The 14,276-nt window shown below is 40.4% G+C and overlaps 1 protein-coding gene across 1 annotated transcript in view; it reads left to right on the forward strand.

The window, feature by feature from the left end:
• Positions 1-13,027, forward strand: part of GPR137B (G protein-coupled receptor 137B) — a 45,480-nt gene extending 32,453 nt beyond the window's left edge. The window contains exons 7-9 of the mRNA XM_045537034.1: positions 2,690-2,818; positions 8,973-9,097; positions 12,192-13,027. Coding sequence (XP_045392990.1) covers positions 2,690-2,818; positions 8,973-9,097; positions 12,192-12,303 — 366 coding nt within the window. The 3' untranslated portion in view covers positions 12,304-13,027. The remainder of the gene's footprint in view (positions 1-2,689; positions 2,819-8,972; positions 9,098-12,191) is intronic.
• The last annotated feature ends 1,249 nt before the right edge of the window (positions 13,028-14,276 follow it).

Below are 14,276 nucleotides of genomic sequence, written 5' to 3' on the forward strand. Positions count from 1 at the left end.
GCAGTATTTGCATGTAACCTACGCACATCCTCCCATATACTTTAAATCACCTCAAGATTCTTTATAATACCTAATACAACATGAATGCTATGTAAATAGTTGTTATAGGGCATTTTTTATTTGTATTATTTTTTATTTGTCATATTGCTCTTTTGTAAGTGTTTTTTGAGTATTTTCGATCAACGGGTAGTTGAATCTGTGCATGAGGAACCTGAGGGTGTGGAGGGCCGGGTGTACTTGATGTTCAACATTCCGTGTGGCAGACGGCTAAGCTCCGTGTTTGTGCTGCTGGACAGCTGGGCAACCTGGACAGTCACTGCCCTGCGTGGCATCTGCATCCTCATCTGGTAAATGGGATCATAGCGTCTCCCTCGTTCCTGTTCACCTGTCTTCTGAGAAAACTGGGAGATTACGTGTGTGTGGACACACATACACATACGTACACATACACACTTCTTTCCACCTCTTGGGCTCTTGTCAAGCAGAACTTAAATTTTTTTTTTAAAGTGCTTGCATGTAAATGTAAGATAGCATGATTAAAGAGTGAAATTTGCAAAGGTTAACCAAATTGTATTTAGGTTTCAGAAAATACATAGAACTACGAAGTTGTCAGAGTTTTTTTTTTTTTTTAAATGGAGCATGTACATAGCCTTTGAGAAAATATAGACAAAAGTGACTAAGGATATTCTGGTTTTAGTAAAAGCTCATACCAGTGGCCTCAATATGGCACTCTTTATTTTTTAAAAATACATTATATAAATTCATAAATTGAAAAGCAAATAAACCAAGGTAGAGGAATGTCATGCTCACAAAAGTTCAGAAGAAAAATGAATGAGGGTGAGCTAGCATTCACTCATTTGACAGATACCAGGTTTTTTGTCTCAGGCACTGTGCAAATTGCTGGGGATACAAAAATGAACAGATTTCGTTCCCTGCCCAGTGGAGTTTACGGTCTGCTGCAGAAAGGAGACGTGCGGACAAGCCACTGTAGTGAAGAAACATGACTTTCCTAATAGGATCGGATCCCTGTTGGATTGACTTGCAAAGGTTCCTTATTTTCTTGGAAAAATACTGAATACCAACTGCAAATACATCCACTTCTAAAATCTCCACAGTGCTCAAAACCTGAGCTGAATTAAGACAGTGCAAGAAAGACTAAAATGACCACGATTGGCTAACCCTGTGAGGACAGGGTGACATTCACAAGAGGCACAGGTAAGGTGTCACAGTTAGAAAGGATTAGCACAGCAACAATAACAACAGGAACCCCTCACCCAAACCAACACCCCACATACAGGATGGGGGAAAGCTGGGAGCAAGGCACTGCTAAGGGTGTGCCAGGTTTTTTGAAAATCAAATACATAAAAATCTAAACTTTACACAGTGATCCATTAGAGACTCATAATACACAGAGGATTTGGTTTTTTATTGTAGTAAAACATATATAACATTTAGTATTTTAACCATCTTTAGGTGTACAGTTCAGTGGCATTAAATGTAGTCGCTGTTCTGCCACCGTGACGACCATCTAGGACTTTTTCATCTTCTGACACTGAAACACCCATTTGTTTAATGTGTTCCTTAAACGGCAAAGATTCGGTGTTAACACAATAATTATTTCAATTTTTCTTTCAATGAAGAACTTACAGTTACGATGGATTTAAAATATGATCACAATTTTTTAAATTCTTTTTAGGAGATATTTATTTATGGCTGTCTAGACCTGTGTGTTGCCTTTGAAATGACTTCGGAGCAAGCAAAACAAATGACCACAGTTGCACATGTTATTCGTGTACAGTGGAAAAAGAACATGCTACCGAGACACGTGGTGTAGATGAAATAGATGCAAAGTTGGACAGTAGTCTTTCTGAAGAGTAGCATGAGTAGTTTAGGTTACTGTACTTTAAATATGTTCTAACAGAGAAGGCAGAAGGATTAAATTTGGGTAATTGGCCCCTTATGGCTTGATTTTGGTGCATTATCTTTCTTGGAAGTGCTGGCCTTTCCGATAGGGCTGTCAGACTCCACTGTGCACTTTCCTCGCGTGGCTTTTATCTGTTCCGAAGGGAGAAGGCGACCACTGCCTCACTAAGCCCGTTCGGCCATCTCCCTGGGCCAGAAGCCAAACGCTGGACTCTGGGGATTTGTTTTCCAGACCAGCCAGCCTGCAAAAAGCTTTAAAGGGTAAAGAGCAGGGTATGGTTTATGTGAAGAAAAGTTTGAAAACTGACATGTTTATCCCAGAGATGAGACGAAGGGGTAAAAGTTACATGCTGCTCTCAAGAATTTAGAGGGTAGCATTTTAGGAAAAAAAATAGAAAAAAAAAAAAAAGAATTTAGAGGGTAGCAATGTGATGTTGTCACTGTTCGATTGTTGAGAATCAGCTTAGATTTAAGGGAGAGTTCATTTGGACATAAGGAACCGTTTCGAATGATGAAGTTTTAAAACATCAGAGATTGGGAATTTCTGTCTTTGAATACTTTGAAGATGGTCATCTATCCCTTATGGTTTAAATAGCGCCCCTGCCAGGTTTGGACTGTCACTGTTACCCGATTTCAGTATGCACATTTCAGGGGAAGGGAATTATACTACGGTATTGGGATGATTCTCTGTTCACACTAGAAAGAATCTATCAAATTTCTTTCCTCTGCCCTAGGCATAGTGACTCTCCCGTTCTCCCTCCAACAGGCAGATTTGAAGAATCAGCTGGGAGATGCCGGCTATGTGCTATTTGGAGTGGTGCTTTTTGTTTGGGAACTCTTACCTACCACCTTAGTAGTGTACTTCTTCCGAGTTCGAAACCCCGCAAAGGACCTTGTAAGTAAACCATTTTATATTTTCAGAAAATGTCTCCTAATTCTGATTGTGAAACCTGCAATTAAGACTTTTTCTTAGCTTTTCAATAGAGGAGAAAGCCTCTTCCATATATGAAAGTGACATAAAAAGATCCTTTGGCTATTTCATTGAGACTGCCCTGTAATTCTCTTTTGAAAGAGGGAGAATGTGTTTTTTCAGTTTAGCTTTATTTTACAAAGAAATGCAGGTAAGTTGCATCTCGGGGCCTGGGGAACATGATTAACTGCTTCATGCGACACAGCCTTGCTTGTATTGGATCCTTGACTTGCTGTGAACCCAATGTGTGAGCTTTTCTTTTAGCAAAGGAAAATAGGGAGTGGCAATGCCGATGTCACCTCTATAGTGTGCCAGATGGTGATTAGGGAATGGAAGGAGAGGGAAATAAAAACATTATTGTGAAGAATCCTAAAGCCACTCCCCCAGTTTGGTCACATTTCTGTTCAACCAACCTTATATAAATGTCTTTATGGGGACAGGACAGAAAATGCAAAACCGGGTAGAGTGAGAAAGCTCCTGGCAGCCCTGCTCCAGAAATTATTCCAGCCACACAAATTAGCGGTAGGTTTTTGATTCGCTGATCTATGAAACCCAGAAAAGAGTATTGCAAGTCGATTTGAGGCGATGTGAGCAAAGAATTAGGTGGTAAGGAAAGCACAGACCAGTGACTTCCACAAATAATTCACAGTTCTTATTTCATACCCGGACGATAACTGAATTGTGTTTTGCTTTTTCTTACTCATCTCCGGATGGTCGCTAATGAGCCAGGCGGGCGTGGAAAACAGTGAAACAGCGTTGGGAGGAGGGGTGAAGCACCAGTGGGCCCTTGCATGGCAGTGGCTCAGGCTACGGCCAGGATGAAATCTAGCACGTTCTCTAGACAGCAGGATCAGGTTGCCCTCTTTACAGTGGGTCTGTAGTTTATCTGACCTCTGCTTGCACTGGGACCCCCTGGAGGCTTCTGCAAAGTCAGGCCCTAAAAACCACCTCCTCATGGGCAAAGACACTCGTGAAAGAGGTAGGAAGTGGGTTGTAGGTTGACTCCAGTTGCCTTGTTGTTCTTCCTTCTCTGAAGATGACAGACGTTATCTGGGAATGTTGTTTGAACAAGAGAAAGGTGAGGAGTCTCCTATGCAAAACTCGCAGTGCTTGCTGAGGCTTCACCTGGGCTCCCCATGTGCTTTTCGTTGTCATCGTTATCATTCCTGGTTTTCATCATCTAGTGTTTCATTATTCCAGTGTTCTTAGGAACTACATGCCCTAAACCAAGGCAGTCTGAAGGAGAGATTATATTAATATATCTGAATCCTGAGGGGTGAAAGGCTAATGTGATGTTGCTCAAAGTATTATTTTATTAAACGAATATAGAATAATATTGACAGTCTAATCTGTACTCTCAGATCTCATTATCCAGAGAAACATGTCATCCTTAATACACTCTTCATAAATACAGGGTATTCTGTTCAAAAGTATCTTCTCTTTGGGGTATTATTGAGAGCAGTGGTTCTCAAAGTTTCTGGTCTTAGGACACTTCACACTCTTAAATTATTGAGGACCTACCCCAGAAAGCTTTCGTTTGGAGGATGTGTGGGTGTAGTAGTATCACATTAGAAGTTAAAACAGAAATTTAAAAAATATTCATCAATTAAAAATAGTAAACTCGCTGTATATTAGAGTAAAAATTTTTATGAAAAATAACTACATTTTCTAAACCAAACTAAATGAGAAGAGTAACATTGTTTTAAAATTTTGTAAATCTTTTTAATGTTTGGCCTAAGAGAAAAGGGCTGGATTCTCCCATCTGCTTCTGCATTCAGTTTGCTGTGAGTGTTGGTGTGGATATTATTAATTATATCTCTGTGAGGCTTGATTTTCTCCATATAGTTGCAAAAAAGAGTATTTTAATAGCCTTTTCACATATTTGCGAATACTCTTTGACACTATACTCAAACTCAGTAAGTGTGGCTTAAAAGTTAGTTGTGGTATGGAATCTACCACCATCTCAATGAACCCTGCAGATTGTTTGCTATGTTAAAATCCATTGGTTTGTCCTGCGCTTTGGATCTTTTACCCCCTGCATCGTTTTGGAATATCACGCACTGGTCATTTGGAAAATACTGGTTTACTAACAGTTTTCTTTTTTTTCTTTTTCTTTTTTTTGAGACAGAGTCTCGCTTTGTTGCCCAGGCTAGAGTGAGTGCCGTGGCATCAGCCTAGCTCACAGCAACCTCAGACTTCTCGGCTTAAGTGATCCTCCTGCCTCAGCCTCCCGAGTAGCTGGGACTATAGGCATGTGCCACCATGCCCAGCTAATTTTTTCTATATAGATTTTTAGTTGGCCAGATAATTTGTTTCTATTTTTAGTAGAGACGGGGTCTCGCTCTTGCTCAGGCTGGTCTCGAACTCCTGACCTCGAGCGATCTGCCTGCCTCGGCCTCCCAGAGTGCTAGGATTACAGGCGTGAGCCACCGTGCCCGGCCTACTAACAGTTTTCATTATGTAAAACCCAAAACCAAAATCTCATTCATTAACATCAACACTGATCTCAGAAAAGTCTTTTAAGTATTGGGAAGCTGTCAAGGTTGGGAATACAATTTTTCCAAATCTTTAATTTTTTCTCAAAGCTCATATTTTCTTGTGATGACAAATACTGCCAGTTGCTTTCCTTGAAGTGACAGCTCACTTTATTCACTTTCGAGACAGTGTCTGCCAGATACCCAAGTCTGAATAACCTTGGTTTGTCTGAGTTGTTTGTCAACTAAAAACGAAGTTGCATGAAAAAAGTAGCTAAAACTTGAACAGTTGTAGAAGCTCTTTTCCTCAAGACAACCGTTGTACAGCAGAAGTGATTTATGCATACTTCCCATTTTGTGGCACAGAATATTAAAAAGATGTGCTCAAGGATTGAGACTTAATAAAATTAGTAATTTTTACTACTTCATCAAGCATATTAAGTGAAACAGTTTTCCTTAAAGTGTGAGCACGTGGTGGTGAGGAACGTAACTGCTCGTGCAGCTGGTGCCCCTGCTTCCATGCACACGTGCTGAGCAGCAGTTTCGCTCACTGCTTTTGCACCATTCCTGCAAATGTCGCCACCATAGGAAAAGCAAATAACAACTTACTGGTTATGAAAACTGTTATGACTCGAAAGGATCGCAGGGACCTCCAGGGGTCCAGTTGACCACATTGATAACTGTTCATCTACAGTAATGTATTAGTGAATTAAAACGATTATGACATTATCTCCTAATTTATCATGATGGTGTATATTCAGTATGAAGGATGCATAATCATAAACAGAAAAAACATTTTTCCATTTTTGTGTTGCACTCATGAAGTAACTCATTAGCAGGTAATTTGAGTGGGCAAATTTGGATTGAAGCACTGGTGTGTTCATAAAATAGTCTTGGCCAAGACTACCAGAGCTAATGCCATGGTTACATATAGAATTTGATTAAACACGGCTAACAATTATATAGCACTTACATGTGCTAGGCATGGTAGAAACTGTTACTGTACTCTTTCTTAGATGAGGAAATGGAGGCTCAAGTTCACATGGCTAGCGAGAGACAAAGCCAGGCTTCAAACCAAGCAGCCTGGCTCCAGAGTCTGTGATTTTTATTCACTGTGCTACACTGTGTCTTTCCTTGGCGTCGTAAGGTTTTGAGAGGAAATTAAATTCCTAATTTGGATGATTTAATAATCCTGCTACTATCTATATAACTTCTGTAATTGCTTGGAGAAAAAACAGTGTAATATTCTTTTGGGGGAAATAGATAATTTAATTTATACTTAATCTACTTTAAAAGAGCACACTGCAGATGTAAAACATTTCTTTAAGTGTTATCTACCATTTGTATCCAGAATTGATTTGGTACAGTAAGTCTCTGAAGGTGGCCTCATTAGAGCCAAACTTCAGAGCCTGTGACAGTCTGCTCAGAGCACGGCTCTCCGCCATCTGTAGCAGAGTTCCCCGGGCGCTGGGTGCAAGTACAGATTCTTAGGTCACGATCGAGACCCAGATCAGAATCTCTGGCGCAGGTTCTGGGAGCCCACGGTTTGAATAAGCACTCTCAGGAAGCTGTATGTGCTGTAAAGTTTGGGGATCTCTGTTGATACCGTATTCTTTTTCTTCAACAACTTGACTGAGATATAATTCATACACTGTATGATTCACCCAGTTCATACATGTAACTCAGTGGTTTTTGGTATATTCAGGTATGTGCAGCCCTCACCACAGCCACTTGTAGAACATTTTCATCATCTCAGAAAGAAACCCCATCCTCTTACCTATGACTCCCCATTCCCTGTCTGCCCCAGCCTCCCCCCCTAGGCTTAGATTTCCCTGTTCTAGAAGAGAATCCGATAGTATGTGGTTTTATGACTGGCTTTCCACTTATGCCTGGGCAGTGGCGACAGCTCCCAGCCAGCCCTGTAGTCACAGGGGTGAGCGACCGATATGCTAAAGCAGCAGTCCCCAACCTTCTTGGCACCAGGGACCGGTTTCATAGAAGACAATTTTTCCATGGATGGGAGGTGGGGAGGGGAGGCGGAGCTCAGGTGGTGATGCTGTAAATACACTCCCCTGCCCGCAGTCCCCCATTCCTAACTTTCATGGGAGACAGTTTTTCCAGAGACCAGGGGGCAGAGCTCTTTAGCCAGGTCCCTAACAGGCCCTGGGACCTGGTACAGTCCGCTGGTGACAGGTGGGTGGCGGGCGGGATGAGGGGGTTGGGGACTACAGCTCTAAAGTATGCATTTTCAACTTACAGTGAGTTTATCGGATGTAACCCCATTGTAAGTCAAGGAGCATCTGTGTTTACCCCTGAAAACTTGCCCCTCTATTTTCTTCTAAGAATATTATAGTTTTTGTTCTTACATTTAAGGTCTTTGATCCATTTTGAGTTATTTTTTGTATATGGTCTAACTTAAAGGTCCAACTTCATTCTTGTGCATGTGGCTCATAGGCAGTCTTGAACTGTTAAAAACAGTAAATTTTAAGACATCGTGACTTGTATAAGCTCTACTTTGCTCCTTAGGGCTAGAGTAGTCTGAGAAAAGCAGGAATTCACAAATATATATCCATCATGTGACCACTTCATTGCATATTCTATTGATTAACCTTTAAATAGTCTACTAATGGTATGTACAAGGATTTCAAACCATAGGCCAGATTTGGTCTGCCATGTAATCTAGTCCTGATTGTCTCTTTAACTATGGAGATCTTTCCTGACAAAGAGGACTTTACTTTTTTAGGAGTTGGTGGTAGAGAAGGCTTTTCAAACCACAGCAGTTACCCCAGGGCAAGTATGATCTTAAAAATTGGCAGTTACCTCTAGGATCTACTTGAAACTGGTCATTTGAAATTTTTTGAGGTGAACTCAGCTTTGGGACAGAAACAGGATGAAATGATTTACAGAGGCAGGATATGGAAATGGGACGAGAAATCCTCCCAAATGATTTAATCATTAATATTTCTTATTAGTAACAGCTCACATGATTATACAGATTGATATCCAAATTGTTCTGGCTAATTTGGGCATTGTCTAGTTTTTCAGTTAGGGATTTGAAACAATGAGGATTCATTGTTGCATGTGAGACTGTGATAGAAGATTTTGTCCATGCTGATAAAAGGAAAAGTTAATCCCTCTTAAACATAAAAACAACTGAAATGAACACTCCAGCCGAACAGGTGCAGCCTCTGTTCAGATGAGTAGAACATTTCTAGTCTCCTGCAAGAAAGAGTTTTTTGCTTTGTTTTTTAAAGAGACGGGACATCGCTCTGTTGACCAGGCTTGGGGTGCGATCACAGCTCACTACAGCAGTGAATTCCTGGAGTCAAGTGACCCTCCTGCCTCAGCCTCCCAAATAGCTGGGACTAGAGGCGTGTGCCACCAAATCTGGTTCATTTTTTTCTTACTAATATTTTCTGAAGAGATGGGATCTCTCTCTGTTACCTAGGCTGGTCTCAAACAAGCCATCCTCCTGCCTCTGCCCTCTGAGTCGCTGGGATTACAGGCATGAGCCACCATATCTGTCAAGAAAGAGATCTTATTTATCTATGTCTAGTGCAACGCACAGTGTCTGGAATTACGCTGAATGACTACTTATCTTCTAGACCAACCCTGGAATGGTTCCCAGCCACGGATTCAGTCCCAGATCTTATTTCTTTGACAACCCTCGAAGATATGACAGTGATGATGATCTTGCTTGGAATATTGCCCCTCAGGGACTTCAGGGAAGGTAAGACCCCGGTTTATGTCAGAGAGACCTCATTTGAACCAATGAAATGGATTCAAACTAAAAGAAAATACCTACATAAAAACCGTGCAGTTGGAGGTAGTGTAGGATGGGGTAGCAGTAGTAGTAGATCATTTTACTTATGTGAAACATTGAGGACTGAGAAAGGACTGACATCAAAACTTTCAAAGCCTCATAGCATTATCATATACAGCACTGTTTCCTAAAGAATATTTCATGGAACACAATTCCCTTAATAGCTATGCTGTGCAAATGGAAATGATGGGTTTTTTGTTTGTTTTTGTTTTTTTGAGACAGAGTCTCACTCTGTCACCCGGGCTAGAGTGAGTGCCATGGCATCACCTAGCTCACAGCAACCTCAAAGTCCTGGGCTCAAGCGATCCTCCTGCCTCAGCCTCCCGAGTAGCTGGGACTACAGGCATGCGCCACCATGCCCAGCTAATTTTTCTATATACATTTTTAGCTGTCCATACAGTTTCTATTTTTAGTAGAGATAGGGTCTCACTCTTGCTCAGGCTGGTCTCGAACTCCTGAGCTCAATCTGCCCGCCTCAGCCTCCCAGAGTGAAATGATGGTTTAAAAAGAAAATCAGCTTTTTAAAAAACTGCAGGATTTTTCAGAGCCTATGATATGCTAATGTGCACTCTGAAGCTCCAAGAAGGAAATACTGCCCTTGACCATGGAATCACTCAGTAGAACATGATTTGGGATATCCAGGCAGATTTCTTTAATCACATGTTCTAAAGCCAGAAAGTAAATTGAATAATACTCAGGTATTAAGATAAATTATACCTTATAAGGGCCAAATTTTCAAATTTGAATGATATAAATTCTTAATTGAAAATTTCATTTAAATGAAGGATATTTATTTTGGTCTTAATTTAGACAAATACTTTTTTTTTTCTTTTTGGAGACAAGAGTCTCACTCTGTTGCCTGGGCTCGAGTGCCGTGGCGTCAGCCTAGCTCACAGCAACCTCAAACTCCTTGGGCTCAAGCAATCCTGCCTCAGCCTTCCAAGTAGCTGGGACTACAGGCATGTGCCACACGCCACCAGGCCCAGCTAATTTTTTCTATTTTTAGTTGTTTGTCTCCACTAAAAATATGAAGAGAATTAGCCAGAGTCTCCGCTCAGGGTGGTCTCGAACTCCTGACCTTGAGCAATCCTCCCACCTCGCCTCGGCCTCCCAGAGTGCTAGGACAAATACGTAGTAGCGACTACGTGTTTATTAAATAAGTATCAGATACTGTTCTGAGAGCTTCACAAGTGTCAACTCATTTAGTCTTCATAACAGTTCTGTGAAGTCAGTACTGTTACTAACTTCATACTACAGATGAAACAGGCATGTTAGTGTTAGGTGACTAGTCCAAGGTCACACAGCTAGTAAGTGGTTAGGCTGGGATTCCAGCTCAGGCAATCTTGTTCAAATGTGTGCTCTAGATGAAGAGTTTGTATATATCTCAGTACCCTGTCTCCTGGTTTTACCTATGCTTATGTTATGTTATCTTGTGAGTTTTAATAGGAAGAGTCTCCTTTCTTCAATATCCACTTGGAGATTTGGCTTAGAATATTTTGGAGAGGGCAATTCATTAATAAATTGAAACCAGTATACGTAGAGGGGGTAAGACAATAAATGAGCTGCTATCACCTAATTCTCAGCGAAGTTGGGAAGCACCCAGTGAGTACGGGAGACTAGCTGCACCCACAGCAGACGCCCACCCCCGGACTCGCAGGTCTGCTTACCTGCCCAGGGCGGCCCAGTCTGCACACAGGAGGGGTAGTAACTATGGTGAGTCCCTTCCCATTTGCTTAGCCTGCTGTGCCTCAGCCACACCCCACTGCCCGATGACCATCATGGCCCCCACTTCAGTCTGTGAATCTGGGACTGTAAGGCCAGCAAGGTCACAGGGGTTAGAGGAGCCAGGGCTGACCGGGTGCTTGCCAAACCCCTCTCCACTTCCCCTGTCCTGGGAAAGGGGAGCTTCTTAGAAGTGAAAACTTACCTTAAGCAATCCTTGGTGAATTAAAGACTCATCACTAACATTGTAACATTTTTTTCCCCTATGGGGTGAAATGATACTTACTTTTTTATTCCTTATTACTAACTGTAAAAAAGTCCTTAGAAAACCTTAAAAGGGCCCTTGCTTTAGGGACAGGAGAAGTGAAGAAAAGCTGTGAGAATACCTTGTTTTCTCAGTAGATCAGGGAGGAGAGAGATCCTGGTTGGAGAGAATAAAAGATGGTGGCTGAGAAAAAAGAAGAAAGCAGACCAATCCCTAGGGTCCGCAGAGGTGAAGAACATAATCTGGAAGTGAGCCAAGGTACAAGAAGGACCGTTTGAGGTCCAGAGTTGTCCTTCAGGCCACTCAGATGCTGACCTTCACCTCGTCCCTGGAACTCTTCTCTTATCCAGTTACCCCATTGCATTTCCTGTCAATTATTTTTGCCCCTTTAAACCCACACTCTGCCGGAATAACCCCAACCCTCACTGGCCAGAAATGACTTAGAGCTGAGGGAGTCCTTACTACCTATATGGGGGAAGAAAAGAATCTCCTTTCTACTATACAGGAAAAATAATAATAATAATGAAAACAACATGTATTGAGTACGGACTATATGTTATTAATAGATATTGTTCTAAGCCATTTATAGGCAGTAACTGACTTAGCCTCTACAATAGCCCAAAAACATAGTTATTGTTACTCCCATTCTACAGATGAGGAAACTGAGGCACAGAAGTTACTTGTCCAAAGATATAGAGGTTATGAAGTATACTCCATGTTAGGATTCAGATACAGTTTGTTGTAAAAAACAAACAAAAAAATCTCTCATACATAATGAGTGGTTTAAGGTTTTAGTAATACTGTATTTCTGGGCTTTAAAGAGTTTCAGTAGAGTTTAGTGAGTGGGTTTCTATCACTGGGCATAGCACTGTTTTGTGGGAAAAGAGGCTTCAAGAAGCTACTTCAAAGAATTTTGTCATTGTCTGTAATTTACACAAAATCCCAACTCTAAACTAGACATGTCACACACAGTATAATGTTTCAAGTCACTGAAATTTTTTTTTTCTTTTTAAGTTTTGCTCCAGACTACTATGATTGGGGACAACAAACTAACAGCTTCCTGGCACAAGCAGGAACTTTGCAACGAGACTCAACGTTGGATCCTGACAAACCAAGCCATGGGTAGCATCGGTTAACAGTTTTATGGACGATTCCTCAGTTGAAAAGCTTCAGAAAGACAAACTTACTGACAGCTGAATTTTTAAGGACACTTTTCCTTAAGAAATAGGACTTGATTTTTATTTGTTACAAGTTTCTAATGGCTCCATAGGACTAAGCAATAATTTAGATTTGATAAACTCTTATTTTAGTACTAAAAAGTGAGCCTGGCTATTTCAGTGGGTATAATTTAAACTTTTTAAAGAAAATCTGTACTTTTATAAAGACATATTTTATATAACTTAAATAATAATGCTAAAGTATACTAGGGGTTTTTTCTTGAGAATGTTATTGCAATATATGTTGCAGTTTGCACAGAATTTATGCATAATTCACTTTACAAGTATAGAATATATGGTCTAATAGTTTTTTAAGGCTTTTGGACTAAAGTATTCCTCAAATCCTTACCTCTTCAGGTCACTCAGATCCTGAGCTCCACAGTGGTAGACTCCTAACATCTAGAAAGCTAATTGCAACTCCAGTGTTGAAAGTTAAAAAGGAAAAGGAGTATCAACAGACTGGGAGGGAACTGGCTCTTTAGAGTTTAAGGTCCAAATGGTTGGTGCCTCAAAGAATCTCTTAAATTGTGCCAAAAGTCTGGTACTTCCTTTCAGTAGGGCACTAATGTATACAATACAATGATGTTAAAAATGTCAGTGACTGATACTATTAAACCTCCTCTGCTCTATTCAGAGATTTTGCACAGTTTTTTCAGCCCAGTGAAATCTAATATCGATTACCTCAGGAGGACAGCAAGACTATACCTTTCCCAACTCGACGAACCTTCATTATAGTCAAGGAGAAAATAAGAGGTTCCAAAACGGGCATTAATAATAAATATCCCAAGCCCTTGAGCTAAGACTGTGTGGAATACTAATAATTTTTTCTGTAATCTTCAACCATATTTAAAATAATGTCCTTTATTTTTAAATAGCTCTATAAACAGCCTTTTGGAAACTGCACAATTAAAATGGCAGCAGCATTGTGTCTCTTAGCCATGTAAGGGGCATATTCCACACAATTGCTTACAAGTCCTGAGTTTCATGTGATGAAACACTACCTCCCCGACCAGAAGTGCCCTTCTAAAACCTCCACTATATACATTCTGGAGCCATAAAACTCTGCCTGTCAGGTGGTTAAATGTTCCGATTTTCTACAAAACAGAGATAAGGTTCTAGAGGAAGTACTGTTACCAGAGAGAAAGTATCTTTCTGCTCTGCCTAGGAAATCTCACCTTGAGACAGAGGAAAGGGCAAATGAAGAGGAACTTATATTAATAAGTCCTGCCTATCTGATGTAACTCATTTCAGATGACTCTTACCATTTTGGTCTTCAGGAATAATTGATCTCTGGGCACTGATTTCACAGAGATCAAGTCTACTTCTCTGTTTTGGTGGTATTTAAAATTGGGATAGCAGGTTTCAAATGGGTCATGACTGACTGGGTTTTTTTATTTTTATGGAATACTTTTAGCCTGCATAATCCCACATAACAACATTCTTGCCTTTCAGTACATGGATAAACTTAGGTCACATACCCCATAAAATAGTTACTTGTTAGGGGAAATTCTACACTGAAGCAAACCCCGCACTGGTATTCAGATCGCCTTAAAATAAATTGTTATTCTAAATAACTTTAAGAAACCGTATTGGGGTCACACTGTCTATATTACTAATTCTTGGAAGAATTTAAAGGCAGACTCAGCATATGCTTAAAACCCCTTCAATATTAGATCAGTTAAGGGCAGATATATTTTTAAAAAATACAATGATAAGAATCACTAAAATTGATTATAATCATATATGTAAAACATAATTCTGTTACTGGCAGAAAAATTGAAATACTCAGCATTAACTGATAAAAGTCATAGTCTACTTTCTGATACAGTTACTAATATTTATTTAAACTTTTTGTTGGAAAGGATAAAAATGTTCTAAGTAC

The sequence above is a fragment of the Lemur catta genome, chromosome 25, assembly GCF_020740605.2.
Source record: "Lemur catta isolate mLemCat1 chromosome 25, mLemCat1.pri, whole genome shotgun sequence".
NCBI lineage: Eukaryota > Metazoa > Chordata > Mammalia > Primates > Lemuridae > Lemur > Lemur catta.